The following is a 15,050-nucleotide window of genomic DNA, read 5'->3' as shown; positions in this document are numbered from 1 at the left end:
TGCAAAAATGGAAAACTTGCACAAATTGAGCAGCAACCGAACAGGAGATTTATGCAAATCTCCCCAAATTTGTTCAAATTTTCTACTTTGCACAACTTTTCTCCATAGACTAAAATGGTGATTCTGTCTACAGCGGAAATCTGTGCAAATTGACCTGGGAATCAGGAACAAGATGAATGTGAGCAATTTGCGAATATTTTTGGTGGACACATGCTCATGTTTGGGGCTCTGAATGGGGCATGCTTGAATGTTTTGCAAGCAAAACCAAAATTCTCATACACCCCTAGAGAAAGGGCCAATTTTTTTTTGCTGAGGTAGGGAATTTCAGAGCCCCCACACTGCTGCAGAGAAGGCCTCACCCCAGGTGCTCTCCAGTCTAACCTCAGATAAAGGTGGGATAGTTCTGATCCAGAGGGTGACAGAGAAAGTTTTGCAGTTGCAACAGAGCTTCCATTTCTTTCCCCCTACTAGCAATGACACTTGCTCTACACATGTCTTGACAATCATTGGTTTTCTGACACAACATAAACACCCAAACCAAACAGACATGAGTTTGGATCCATATCTAACAGCAATGTATCTCTTTTTCTTTCTTTCTTTCATTTTTACTCTAGAGTAGGTGCAGGGGGCACAATCCAGATTGGAACCTTAGCATGGAGTGGGGTTGGGGAGGGCTTTTAAAATACAGATTGGGTCCCCTGCACCTACTCTAGAGTAGGGATGGGCGAATCTACCAGTTTAACTTTCTCCTGGATTTGAATTTAAGCTCAAGTTCTTTCTGTCCTGAATATGGAAAACTTCACAAGTTTTGATAAATTCTTATAAAAATGAACTGAAATACAATTCTTACCCATCTGCACCAGCCAGATTCAATGAGTGCAGCTAGCAGGGAGAGGAACTTGATGTACCTGTCTGTCATATAGCTGATCAAGATGAAGAGCCCATCAGAAAAAAAGAGCCGGCTACCTTAATTGAGAATTTAATATACAGCGATTCAAATCCAGGCTTTTAAGAGCAAAGCACTCAAACCCCTGGACTCAGCTGGACACATTGGTCAGTTCTGGTGACTCCCACATTTGAATTTTGAAATCTCCAGTTCTTTGTGTCCTGAATCTGGAGAACTTTGCAAATTTTATTAAATTCCTATCAAAACCAAACTGAAATACAATTCTCACCCATTCCTACTCTAGAGCAAAAATGTAAAAAATATGTAACTGCGAGATATGGATTTAAACTAATGTCTGCTTTGGTCCTTTCTGTTGTAAAAAAAAAAAAAAGTGTTCTAACTTTGTTCCCTCATATTGAAATCTTAAAAAGTCAGGGCCGGCCCTACCATTAGGCAAAGTGAGGCAGTTGCTTCAGGTAGCAGATGCTGGTGGGGTTGCAGCAAGAGGTTGGAAAAGAGAGCTGTTGTGCCGTGCGGCCTGGTCTGCAACCCCTAAGCTAGCCTGCTGCCTTTTGGCGCAGTGGAGGATGATGCTGACCCATTGCTAGTGTTGAAGTAAGATTCAACCGTCAGCCCAGCTGGCTTTTGTATATGTATCATCTTTTCCTTTGCTTCAGGCAGCAAATTGTCTTGGGCCATCCCAGGAAAAAATGTCTTGATCCAACAAGAGTGATAATTACTCTGTTTACCATGCAGATATAGCTTGTGACTGAAGAACAGAAAGGACGTGAGGTTAAGGGTTAGAGAGAAGCACCCCAGTCACAGATAAACCAGGGGTGGAAAACCCGTAGCCATTCAGATACTGTTGGACAAAAGCTCCCATCATCCTTCACAATTGGCCATGCTGGGTGGGGCTGATGGGAGTTGGAGTCTAACAACATCTGGAGCACAGGTGCCCCTGTCTTCAGTGAATAAAACCTAACCAAAAATTCAAACTTAGCTTCTTCTGAAATGGGAAGTCTGTAGAAAGGTGATCAGACTCACTCCCCGTCTGCCTGACTCAGTTTTGCAAATCATGAGGCAAACTGTTGAATAACACTTCAAAGAGAGCCTTTCTTTTCACACTGAATTCTGTGTTGCAATCCAGAACCTGTTGTTTCATCACAAATGCTCATTCAAAGCAAAGAACAAAAATTCCGACATCCCCTCTTGAAAGTACAAAGTGGGGCAAAAATCCTCTCTTTCATTTCTTCTTTCAGTGCTCAACGTGTGTAGGAAACAAAGCGTCACAGGGGAGGAAATGGATGAAAACACACACACACACAGTCACAGAACTTGTGGGCAAATGTTCTGTGGGTTTCTTAGTAATCAGAGACAAATCAAACAAAAAAGTCCGGCTGCTCTTTGGGGCAGCGTTTGGGTGGGGTCTGAAGATCCATAGGGATTGGCCTAGGGATGGCAGAGAATTCCGCCACGGATCTCAGGGAGGCCGAATGCCAGTGCATTCGGCCCCCCGAAATCTGTGGCGGAATGTCCTGCCGCCCCTGCCCCCCCCCACGAATCCCACTGGGATGAGACTTACCTGGGGCAGATCTTCTGGGCAGCAGCGGCTGCGGCGGCTGGTCTTCCGACCGGCTGCCACCGCCGCCATTTGCAGGTTGTTGGGTTTTTTTTACACCCACGTGATAGGCTACGTACGTTTTTACGTAGCCTAAAACGTCTGGGTAAAAAAAAGAAAAAAAAGAAAGGCGTACGCAAATGGTGGCAGCTACGGCCGCCGCCATTTGCGTACGCTTTTTTTTTTTTAACCCAGACGTTTTAGGCTATGTAAAAACTTACGTAGCCTAAAACGACTGGGTAAAAAAAAAAGGGGAAAAAAGGCATACGCAAATGGCGGCGGCTACGGCTGCCGCCATTTGCGTTCCTTATTTTGGGCCATCTTAGTCTACGTAAATAATTACGTAGACTAAGACGGCAAAAATAAGGGGAACGCAAATAGCGTCCACTACGCTATTTGCGTTCCCCTTATTTTCGCCATCTTCGTCTACGTAAATATTTACGTAGATTAAGACGTCAAAAATAAGGAACGCCAGGATTCTGGGGGGAGGGACGGAGTGCCTCCCCCCCATCCAGGATTCCAGGGGGAGGGACGGAATGCCTCCCCCCCCCACCATCAGCATAATCCACAGACAGGTAAGTGATTTTTGTACATCCCTAGATTGGCCACACAGAGAAACTTCCACCCATATTTTGGGGTTCCAAGTCCCTTTTTGTCCTTTAGATCAGACTTCCCTGACCTGCTGCCCTCCGGATGCATCAGACTACACCTCCTATCATTCACCCCATGGTTAGAGCTGGCTGAGAGTGATGGGAGTTGTGGTCCAACAGATCTGGAGTGTGCTGGGTTGGAGAAGTCCGCTATTGAGCTTTCTCTAAGCCGTTCCTGAAAGCTGGACTACTCTTTAGAATGGCTGAAGGAGCTACACTTAGAACTGAAAATCCAAGGGAGTCCCCCGCCCCCTCCTAAATGCAACTGAGGGTGCATATGTGTCCAGCGTGTTGTATGCTGGCCATTTTAATGCCTGCCAAAGCTTTGAAACAGTACAGATCCCCTTGCAATTTACTTTTTTATTTTCTATTGTGTAGGGAAATCAAGGCCTGCAGCAGCACCTGCCATCCTGGGGCAGCTGCCGGGGGCTCGTCGCCATGGCAGCCCCTCTTGCCCTGCTCATGGATGCCTACCTTGCATCCTGTACACATTTTTGTCCTGGCCTGGTGCTTTGAGCAGCTGGGTCTAGCGGCCATTTACATTTCCCGCAAAGCCCCTGAAACAGCATCATTCTTGGACACGGGGGAACATTAAAATGGTATCTCCAAGTAATAATAAATAGGATCTGCAACAGCCCATTCTTTGAATAAAGTGGGCCCCAAACGCCATTCCAAAATAGACTGTTGTATGCCATAGATCACAGGGAAAGTTCATGCTGACAGTTCAGCATTTCTTGTTTCCTGTTCCCAAACTGGCTAGCCTCTCAGAGCTGAGGGACTACAGTGCGAGTCGGTCAGACAACAAAAAAGAGGAAGGCAAGCCGGAACGGTGCTCGCCTCAAGCTCTGGGTGCCTCAGGGCAGGCTGTCATCTCTCTACTCACCCCTGAAGAACTGGAGAAACTTATGGAGGAGGTGAAAACTTTAGATGAGGCAACGCTGAAGGTAAGTCTCTTATCTTCCACGGCGAGGTCTGAAGGCACATGAGGTAGCCACCTTGCTGAAGCTAAGCAGGTCTGGGCCTGGTCAGTGCTTGGAGGGGAGACCACCTGGGAACCACATGTAGCCACCTTGAGTTCCACAATGGAAGAAAGATGGGATGTAAATGTAATAAATAATGAATGTGGATACTTCCACATTTCCCAAGATCCTCTACATTCATTGGTCTTCAACTGGTGGGTCAGAACCAGTGCTGGCTCCAGGGTTTTTTCTGGGGGGGGGGCAGGTTGGGCAAGATGTTTCCACTGCACTCCCCTCCCTGACCGGGTCCTCTCCCCCTCACTACTGCCCATTGGCTTGCCCTGTCCCTCGGGGCCTGATCCGCACCACTGCCCTGAACAAGCATCCAAGGTGAGTTCTCCTCTTCATGACTAGCTGCATCCACTGAATAGAGAAATGACAAATTCGCTTCAGTTCGTGTATGATCAGGAGTTTACCCAGTTCACACTTTATGGACCAAACACTGACTCAGAGACAATCTGCGGTCAAAGTCCATACATTTCTGAGCGGGCAATGTGATTCGCGGATCAAAAAAAGAGAAAGTGTTATAGCACGTGTACATTTTAAAAAATGCATACATTTCAAAATGAATACATTTCAAAAATGTGCACAATACACTTTAATCATGGGAGAAGAATGTGTACATTTCAAAAATGCATACACCTCAGAATGAGTACGTTTCAAAAATGAGCCCATTACAAAAAAGCATACATTTCAAAAATGCACACAATTCATGCATACATGTGGGAAAATATGCACAGAAATATGCATGGTTTTTTATGTGAAAAGAAAAAAACACAAAGTTTGCAAGCTGATACAGACTTGAGTGAAATTCAGAAAAGTTTGGCGAGCTCAGGTTCTGCTGATTTGCACACCCCTACCTCTTTTATGGCAGCAGGCATGAGCAGATTTCAGGCGTGTGGCATGTGCTGTTCTTGTTTTGTATTAGAACCCTGTGGTCCACCTAATTTAGGGGCAGAAAACTTTTTGCTGTTGCTGTTGTGAAGCAATTTGGAGTCATGTTGAAATCTGTATTAGGGCAATACCTTTATTAGGCCAACCAAAATGTCATAAAATAGTGTGTAAGCTTTTGAGTTCTCCAGAACTCCTTTGTCAGATGAAGTGGTAAACAAAGGAAGAGGGCTGGAATGATAAAACAATCACAAAGTAATTCGAAGTCAGACCCCTTTGCTGCCCTACTGCAAATCATCCACAGATCTGTTTGTAGATCCCAGTCTGTTTTATTTAGTTACTATATTTTTATATCACCCAATAGCCAAAGTTTTCTGCAATGGGTCCCATAGTGTAGGTTAGGGTTAAAGGTGGGTCCTGGCTTTGAAAAGGATGGAAACCTTACTGCTTTATGGCCCAGCTATAGTAGTTCCTGAACAAGAGAGTACACTTTGTGAAACAGCACCCGTGTCCTCTCCTGATTTGCCCCAAATCATTCATTTAGAATGAAAATATGAACAAAACGTAGGCGTTTTCTGAGTCTGTGTGATTCCAGATGAGGCGTTTATTGTGCAATCGCCCTGCCTCATTTTACAGAAATTTATGGGGGGCAGGGGTGTCCAGACATTGTTGTCTTGCACTCGTAACCATCCCATGTTTTTCCACCGCTGCTTCTGTCTTTTTTTTTTTTTTTTTTCTTTCCACAAAAAATCTGTTCAGGAGGAAAAGATGGAACAGCGGCACACAGCGCCCTTTGATTGGAAACATTAGGAGCCCTCTGTCTGGAAGCACCCCCAGGCTCTATTGGACATATGGTTCCCCCACCCAATTAATCATGTAGATAATAATAATAATAAAACAACATCTTTTTGGTACAGATTAAAAGGCACTCTCTCCTCACTTCTAACGGGGCTGGGATTGTGCCCACAAAAAGTACCTGAACTGGCTGACAAAAAAACCGGGGTTGGGGATGGGGGAATGTCAGTATTAGGGATGGCGGAGAATTCCGCCACAGATCTCAGTGAGGCCGAATGCCAGTGCATTTGCACCCCCGAAATCCGTGGCGGAACGAAGCCCCCCCGCCCCACCACCCCATGAAAGGTGTGCAAAATGGAGCACGTACCTGGTGCCATTTGTGCTGCTTTGCGAATGGCGGCCGCAGATGCGGCCGCCATTCACTTCACGATTTTTCCTGTGATAGGCTATGTAAATATTTATATAGCCTATCACGGCTAACGCAGGGACAACATTTGCATCCCTGCATATTTAAATATTTACATAGCCTATCACGGGGGAAAAAAGGGAACGCAAATGGCGGCCGCCATAGCCGCTGCCATTTGCATTCCCTTTTTTTCACCGTGATAGGCTACGTAAATATTTACGTAGCCTATCACGGTGAAAAAAGGGAGGCAAATGGCAGCAGCTACGGTGGCCGCCATTTGCGTCCCTGTGCAGCCCTGTAGCGGCTTGATGTCGCTGCAGGCGGCCCTGGCCGGTGGCTCCGTGGAGTCGCCATGGAGTGGAGCCGGCTGGCGAGGATTTTGGGGGGAGAGATGGAGCGCCTCCCCCCCCCCCCCACGGATGTCACGAAATGAAACAGGTAAGTCGTTTCGTACATCCCTAGTCAGTATTGATTAATAGGCAGTTTCAGACAGAGAAATACCAAAGAATGCTTTCCACCATACCTGTGTGGCTAGCTGAAAGGGTGAAAAGGCGGCGGGGGGGGGAGCGTATACCATAGGGAAGGGGGTGCCATTAAAAAGAAGTAACTAAGAAAGTAAGTAAATAAGCAGCAGTGACAGCTCTGTGGCATTTTCAGAATACTGGAAGCATTTCACATACATAACCTAGTGGTAACCTGCTTACAGAGTGGCTGAACTTTCTCACGTACTTTCCCAGGCTCAGCGGCAGAGCATCTGTTTGCAAATTCAGTCCTGGCATCTCCAGTTGGAAGGATCAGGTAGCAGGTGACAGAAAAGTCCTTTCTCTTCTGGAGACCCAGTTAGAGCAGAGAATACTGGGCTAAATGGGCAAAGACTCTGAGCTGGTATAAAGCTGCTTTCCAGGTTCTGTGCCAATCTTTACCTTGGCAAGAGAGTATCCTGAAATATTTACTGTTTCCACATGGAGTCATCAGGGATGTGTGAATCAGCAAAAGCTGAGCTTGCCAAAGTTCTCCTAATTCCATCTCATTTCGATTCTGGTTCATATCAGATTGTGAGCTTTGTTTCTTTCCTTGCCGCATTAAATCCATGCATATTTTCCCAAATGTACACATCAGATGTGTGCATCTTTGAAATGTAAAGACTCTTCTCTCATTAATTAAAGTGTGTTTGTGCACATTTTTCACATGTGCGCATGCTTTCGGATGCAATGTTTTGGCCCCGTGAATCATACTGCAAGCTTGAAAATGTACATATATGGTGCCTGAGTCCATGTTCAGTCAAGAAGGTGCAAACTGGGTAAATCCTGATAAAAAAAGAACTGAAATGCATTTCTCATACACCCTTACTGCCAAGGAACCCCCATATTTTGCTGGAGACTGTGTCCAATGCCCAAGCCTGTTGGGATTCAGCCATTGCCTTTGTGTGAACTGAGAGTACGGCCGAGGACACACACAACACTCTCCTGCATTTCAGAGGAGTGGTGTTGGGCAAGCCATGCTTCACGGGAGCTTGTTTGCCATGACTGGTCTTCTCTTCAAGGAACCCTGGATAAGCTTTAGAGGAACCTCCAGGATCCCAAGAACGCAGTTTGACAGCTACTGAAATATGATATTCTGGCTCCATTTGCTCTCCTAGCCAGAATCCCCGCCCCCCCCCCCGCCGCCCTCAAGACCAGCGGTAGTTGGTGGTTCTGATTTCAGAGGGGCTGTGAATCCATTCTGGGTTTCAGTCAGAACCAGCCAGAACTCTAAAGGAGCTATCCAAAGTGCTGCACCCATTTGGGGGCTAGAGTTCAGCAACTTGGATAGCTCATTTAGAGTTCCAGCTGGTTCTGACTGAAACCCAGAATGGATTTATTGCCCTGCTGAAAGCAGAGCCACCAGCCTCCACTGCCCGAGACACAAGGACACTCAACAAGAAGAGAAAAAAAATATCCTGCAGAAAATCACTGGAGCCCCTGAGCACATTACAGGCAAGATATCAGTACAGATCTATTGCAGTGTTCCCTGACCCTCCAGATGTGCTGGACTATAACTCCCATGATCCCCACCCAGCACCATGCTGGCTGTGGATGATGGTAGTTGTTGTCCACCACATCTACAGGGGCCCAGCCTGGGAAAGGCTCATCTACTGTATCAATAAATGCCAGGTCCCACTGAGTTGAAACCCCTGTGAAGTTTGCTTAACTGTCTGTGTAATGGTACCTACTCATGGGCTGACCTATCAGCAATGGAGGGCTGGGCTGCTGTTCCTTTAATAGTTGTGCAGAATAGGAAATGTCAGCCAGTGAAGCTTGTCACATCGCAGTACTGCAGTGGCCAGAAAAGCTGTGCCTACCTAAATTCCCTCCTCTGTTTAATTATTAAAAGTAGAGCAGGCCTATGCTTCCAATTGCATCTGTGTATTCTGCCCACACATTGATCAAGATTTCCGCCTTTTTCCCCTCCATTGCACAGCAACTCAGTGACATCCATGTTACAATTCTGCACAAAGAAGAAGGCGCCGGTCTTGGCTTCAGCTTAGCTGGTGGAGTAGACCTAGAAAACAAAGCTATGACGGTTAGTATGGTTGTTCTGCAAATTATCCATTTTAAATGAGGGGTTGCTTGCAACCCTCAGCCTAATTTCAAAAGCCCTCTGCAAGGGATCAGTTCAGACTTCTGGCAAGAGTGAGCTGTTCCTTCCAGCAGACTACTGCATGGGGAGGAAGAGGGGGAGAGAACGTGGCGGAGAGGAAGAAAGGGGGTTGGCAGCGAGAGAGAGAGAGAGAGAGAGAGAGAGAGAATAAAGGGGTGGCCATGCTCACTTTTGCTTTTGGCCCTGCCCTGATCACTGCTGGCCTACAACCCCCAATAGATTACCCTGCATTACCCACCTGCTTTAAGGTATACAACACATTTTGTGTGTGAAAGACAGCAACCTGCAAGGATGCTGGCCACAAAAATGGACAAGAGAAGGGAGCAAAACCCATATCACCCATATCAGCTACATTGGGGCAAGCAATGGGAAACCTCACTTTAATAGCTCTTCGAAGGACATCCCCCCCCCCCCCAACACACACACCTACTATCATCCCGGTCAAAAGAAAGAAGAGTGCATGGAAGTACACAGAAGCATGGCTGCTGCCTCTGGACGTGACCAGGAAAAAGGGGTCAGGGAAAGGGTGTGTGTGACAATAATTTGCACCCAAACACTGCCCAGCTTCTAGGGCAGGGGCATTGAACCTTAGGCCGTGGGCCAAATTCGGCCCACCTGAGGTCTCAATTCAGCACTCTGGGGTTTCCCAGAAGGCCACGTATCTTTCCCTGGCTGCTTTTCCCCCGACCACCAACCGACCACATTTCTGGTGGCACAATTTAGGGGGACAGATGGAGGCAGGAAGTGATGTCAGAATGGTGTAGGGATGGTATTGGAGGGTGCTTTGCTTTGGGCCGCAAAATGTCTTGGGCCAACTCTGGCAGGAATACTGCCTGTTAGTCCTCTTCAGACGCCTTCCATATGTTTCTGCAGGTGTAAAAAGATTTGCTAACCTGGGTTAGGACATTTGTTGTTCACAAAACCACCTCGCACAGAGAGGGCTTTAAAAAAAAAAGCTGTTGTTAAGTCCCACACACCCTGCTTCTCAAAATGCAAATGCGCGACTCAGAATACTTGGAAATGTGATGTCACAAACCACTTTTCTTTTTGGATGTGTTTGTGTGGATGGGCTTTCTCACAGATTCACAGAGTTTTCCCCAGTGGACTAGCATTCCAGGAAGGAACCATTCAGAAAGGAGATGAAGTCTTATCGATCAACGGGAAGTCTCTCAAAGGTGCAACCCACACCGAAGCGCTGGAGATCTTGAGAAAGGCACGGCATCCTAGGCAGGCAGTCATTGTCACAAGAAAACCCAGAGAGAGAGAAAACAGCCTCAATGGCTCTGTTGAGTCCTCTGCATCTATGGGAAGTGAAACTTCAACAGACTCTAGTGAGTTCTATATTTGAGAACAAGGGTTAAGCAAGAGGTGCTCTGTGGGTTGTTGGGGGAGGAACAACCCAGACTTCGAATACAGCTGGCAGGGGGTATTAGGCAGTGGTGGCAGGGTCAGTGCACCCATGGGGGGCACAGTTAAGTCCTTGGGAGGCTCTGGCAGCGGGTCTCCAGGGTCTCAAACACGGACCTTTTCCAGCCCTCCCTGGAGATGTCAGGAACTGAAGCTGGGACCTTCTACATGCAACAGACATGCTCTAACACTGCATTATACCCCTTTCCGCATACGAAGTGACTGTATACTGAGTCAGACCATTCACTCGGGATTGTTGGACCCGTGGGCACATTTGGGAATTTGAGAAACTGCTGTGGGCACCATTCCAAAATGCCTAATCAGTGGATCACTGCTTTGGTGCTTACCTGTCGCATCTATGGATCTTAGGCTGTGTCTTCTTCAACAAAAACTTTTATTTGATGTCTATTGGACACCACAACATCTCTTTAATAAGGGGTTGTCTAATTTGGCTAAACACTGGCAGTACAACACAGCTAATTCTTCTTTTAAACGTATGCTTTGGCAGTGTCCAGTAGTTGCTTTGTTTTGGGGGGAGGTTATTACACAGGTAAATTTTGTACTGGAACAGTCTTTAATATTCACTTTTTAAAGTTATCTACCTGCTTCCTGGAAATTAATGAACGGTCAGCATAAATGGGTTCTCCACTCCCTTTTGACAGCTAAAAGACTGATATTACAACACTGGAAGGATAAACACTCACCTCCTATAATGCAATGGATTGAGGACCTTACAACGCTTTCAGTATTTGAACTGGTGGCATATAGACACCACCTGTGAATGGATACTTATTTGGATATTTGGTCTGCTTTTGTTGAAGCCTTTGTATCATTGCTAGAAGGGTGTATGCATTTCATATGTATTCATTGCTGTGGATATATACACATCCATGTACATATATTAAAAAACCCCAGAGGAAAAATATATATCTTTTGCAGGTGCCCATGGGCACTATATTGGGGACCCCTGGTCTACACCAGCCTTCCCCAATCTGTCCATGCTGGCTGGAGAGAATGGGAGCCAGTGCAGGCTGGTGGTTCTGAAGGAGAAAAAACTCCCTCCAGGCTGGGGCCTCTGATTTCACTGGGTCTGTCAATCTATTCTGGATTTCATTCAGAACCAGCCAGAACTCTAAAAGAGCTATCCAAGGTGCTGAACCTATTTTGGGGGTATGATTCAGCACCTTGGATAGCCCCTTTAGAGTTCTGGCTGGTTCTGACTGAAACCCAGAATGGACGCACAGCCCTGCCGAAATCAGAGCCACCAGCCTCCCCCAAAGGCAGTTGTAGTCCAACACATCCAGACGGCACCAGGTTAGAGAAAGTTCGCTACACGGACTGGCAGTGGTTGTCCCCGATGTCAAACGTAGGTCTTTCCCAGCTGTACCTGGATATGCCAGGGATTGAATCCGGAACCTTCTGCTCACAGAACCCTGTGCCCAGCGGTGGCTGGCGCTCATTGGGGCTTATGGGCAGGAGGACAGGGCAGATACTCAATATTCTACTGAGACTGTCAGAGGCGGGCAAAAGAAGACCACGCATGGCAATTGGCAGCTGCGTGCCGTGTATTGGAGCAAACGTACATGGTGGTATTTCTCTGCCACTAGTGTGAGGAGGAAGGTTGCCGCTGCATTCGCCGCCCCTGGCTACAGCCTTCCTGCAATCTATTCCCCTCTGACAATATTCTGTTTTGTCACAGCATCTGAAGACCTGGTCTTCACCGTGACGCTGGAGAAGACATCTGCTGGCTTAGGTTTCAGTTTGGAAGGAGGGAAAGGCTCCATCCGCGGAGATAAGCCGATCATCATCAACAGACTTTTTAAAGGTACGTTAACGGTGGCAAAGCAACAGAGCACTCATCTTTTTCCAGCTGTCTGCAGGCATCATGTTATTCCTTAGCTTGCATGTATAAGTTCAAGCCAGAGGTGCATCAAAAACCCTTCTGCTCTAGCAAGCGGCATGGAAACACTCGTTTAAAACTTAAAATGCTCCAACTAGGGCAAATGGGCACGCTTTCAGGGAAAAGGGTGTGGTAGGGTCACTGTATCTGATGCAGGACCTAGAAACGTTTGAAATGCAAGATAACAATGGAACTCCCTAGTGCAGGAGAAAAAGTCTTTTTAGAATAGGCATTGTGGAGGGCTATTACTGTGTACATGGGAGGGGGGGGAATCTTTAACATTCTGCAATTTCTGAGCCAAGGAAAATGAAGTTGGCAATCAGGGGTGTTGAACCTCAGGCCTCCAGGGTCCTGCTTGGGGTCTTAATCCTGATATTTGGGATTCTCCAGATGACCTCACCCCTTTCCCTTGACTGTTTGGTGGTTTTCGGGATTTGCATGGTGCCCCCCTGCCTGCCCATCCCATTCTAAAAGTTTGACATGCCTCCCCTAAGGCTTAATTACTGGCAGCAAGGGCTTTAAGCTAAACGATGCTAGCATGTTTTGCATTTTTGGCCCCACCCCTTTCCCCTTTGGCCCCGCTCACCAATGCAGCCCCCAAGGGCTTCTATGAAATGGAATTCTGCCCTTGGGCTGAAAGAGGTTTGACACCCCAGGTATAAATGGAGAAAATCTCAACATCTCTGATTATGCCTGCTTTCTTCTTAGGGCAGTAGCTTTATTGGGGTAGCTCAAAACCTAGTCTGACGGAGAGGGGAGAGAGGACACAAGGTTGGGGGAGGCTGCATTAGGACATGCGGACCTCCAAAGCCTTCACAGACAAGGCAGCTTTGGAGAAGGTTGTTGAAGGAGGGACGTTGCGGAGACCCACGAACATTGTCGAATTTGGAATTGCTTTCCATTCTCAGGGTGTGTTTTAGGCTGTTTCTGTTTACTGCAGGGATGTTGAGCCTTTGGCCCTGGGACCAAATTTGGCCCACCTTGGTCCCAATATGGTGCTGCAGGATTCCCCAGCTAGTCATGCCCCCTTCCTCACATCACTAAGTGGTTCCCACTTTTCCTATTGCGTGGTGGTTTCCTAGCTTTTGCACAATTTTGTCCCTGTTCTAAAAGGTTGAAATGCCTCTCCAAAGGTTTAGAGAGTAAAGCTCATTGGCTTTTCTCTTAAGTAAGGCTGATTTGCAATTTTTAAACATTTTAATTGCATTTATTTTAAACAATTCCCTTGAATTCATCAGTTGTTTTGCAGCAGGGGGCTAAACCTCAGGCTCTCTTGGGGTCCAAATCCAGCCCTCTGGGGTTACCCAGATGGCCACGTCCCTTGAATTGGCCACACCCCTTTCCTCAAACTAGCAACGATTTGGTGGTTTCCTGACGTTTGCACAGTTTTCCCCCATTCTAAAAGGCTGAAATGCTGCTCCTAAGGCTTAGATACTGGCAGTAAGCACTTTGAGCTAAAATAGGCTGGCCTTTTTGGCCCTGCCCCATTTGCTTTTGGCCACACCCCCTTGCCTCTGGCCCCACCCATCACTGGAATGCGGCGGCCTCTGAGTGCTTCTCCAAAACAGAATTCAGCCCTTCAGCTGAAAGAGGTTCAACACCCCTGTTTTACCAGATGCCCACTTGGTATTCATTCATGACAAGAGTCGTGTTTTAAACAGTTTTCCCAGTACCATTAAAGCAAAACATGCTTTGCTTCCATTAGGGGTGGCATCTGAACACAGCCCTGCCATTCAGCCTGGAGATGAATTATTGCAAGTGCACACCAATCTGATGCAAGGCCTCTCCCGTTTTGAAGCCTGGAACATCATCAAGACGTTACCCGATGGGCCTATTACTGCCATCCTCAAGAGAAAAAACTCCATCAGCAGAACAGCCGAATCTCGCGTTGGAGAGGAATAATAATAACAACAATAATAATAGTTTTAAAAACCCTAAGAGACCCAGAACTGCTGTCCATTTTTAACCGGGGCCCAAAAAGGATTTCATTTATCCCCATACCTCTGGCTGATCCAGCTGCCCATGGCCATATGTTCTTTGCTAGCTAAGAGAAAGTTGACCATGGCTCAGATCATGTGCTTTGCGTGCTGAAGTTCCCAGGTTCGATCCCCGGCATCTCCAGGTAGGGCTGGAAAAACTCCGGCCTGAAACCCTGGAGAGCCGCTGCCAGTCAGTGCCGACAATACTGGGCTAGATGGACCAACAGCCTGACTCAGTATCAGGCAGCTTCCTATGTTCCTATGACCTGAACTGGGAAAAGAAGAGGCGTCTGTAAAATGCTCACTGCTTGTTCGTTGCCCTGGAATTAATAAAGCAGCTGCTGCAAGCCGCACGCTAATGAAAGAAGGCTCTATGAGGAAATGAAGCAAGAGCAGAAACCTGTAAATCAGCTTGATGGTGAAGCAGATGCTGTGATTTATTAACTAGGACCTGATTGCATAACAAACGAACCAAGCATCCCCATCCAGCATGGGAGAGAGGCATGTGGAATTAGCCTCTAGACACGTGGACTTCCCTGGATGGATTGGGAACAACACATGCAGCCGAGATGATGCTTTTCAGCATGAAGCCACCTTTGTGCTCCCCTCTTGCACTGCAAGATGCACGTGGGCATTTTTGTCTATGTTGCAATGGAGGCGGGAATGTGCAACCCCACCATTTCTGGTTGTGCATGGATTATTATGCATATTTGGATCCAGGGACACCTGAGTTAACAAGACCTTTCAACTCTGTCCCATGCTATCCAAATAAATTGTTGCTGTTTTAATTATTGATCTATACTTAGAATTATCTACCCCTGCCCTCCACCTCCTTAAGAAGCTTGTCTGGCTACCATTA

The 15,050-nt window shown here is 46.9% G+C and overlaps 1 protein-coding gene across 1 annotated transcript in view; it reads left to right on the top strand.

The window, feature by feature from the left end:
- Positions 1-14,981, top strand: part of IL16 (interleukin 16) — a 56,864-nt gene extending 41,883 nt beyond the window's left edge. Inside the window, exons 16-20 of the mRNA XM_084817248.1 lie at positions 3,915-4,098; positions 8,726-8,827; positions 9,987-10,236; positions 12,012-12,137; positions 13,918-14,981. Coding sequence (XP_084673374.1) covers positions 3,915-4,098; positions 8,726-8,827; positions 9,987-10,236; positions 12,012-12,137; positions 13,918-14,114 — 859 coding nt within the window. The 3' untranslated portion in view covers positions 14,115-14,981. The remainder of the gene's footprint in view (positions 1-3,914; positions 4,099-8,725; positions 8,828-9,986; positions 10,237-12,011; positions 12,138-13,917) is intronic.
- Positions 14,982-15,050: the final 69 nt, after the last annotated feature.

Source organism: Heloderma suspectum, chromosome 11, assembly GCF_057233095.1.
Source record: "Heloderma suspectum isolate Gila_16-S chromosome 11, 16-S_ref, whole genome shotgun sequence".
In the NCBI taxonomy this organism is placed as follows: Eukaryota; Metazoa; Chordata; class Lepidosauria; order Squamata; family Helodermatidae; genus Heloderma; species Heloderma suspectum.
This window is presented reverse-complemented; position numbering and strand designations above follow the sequence as displayed.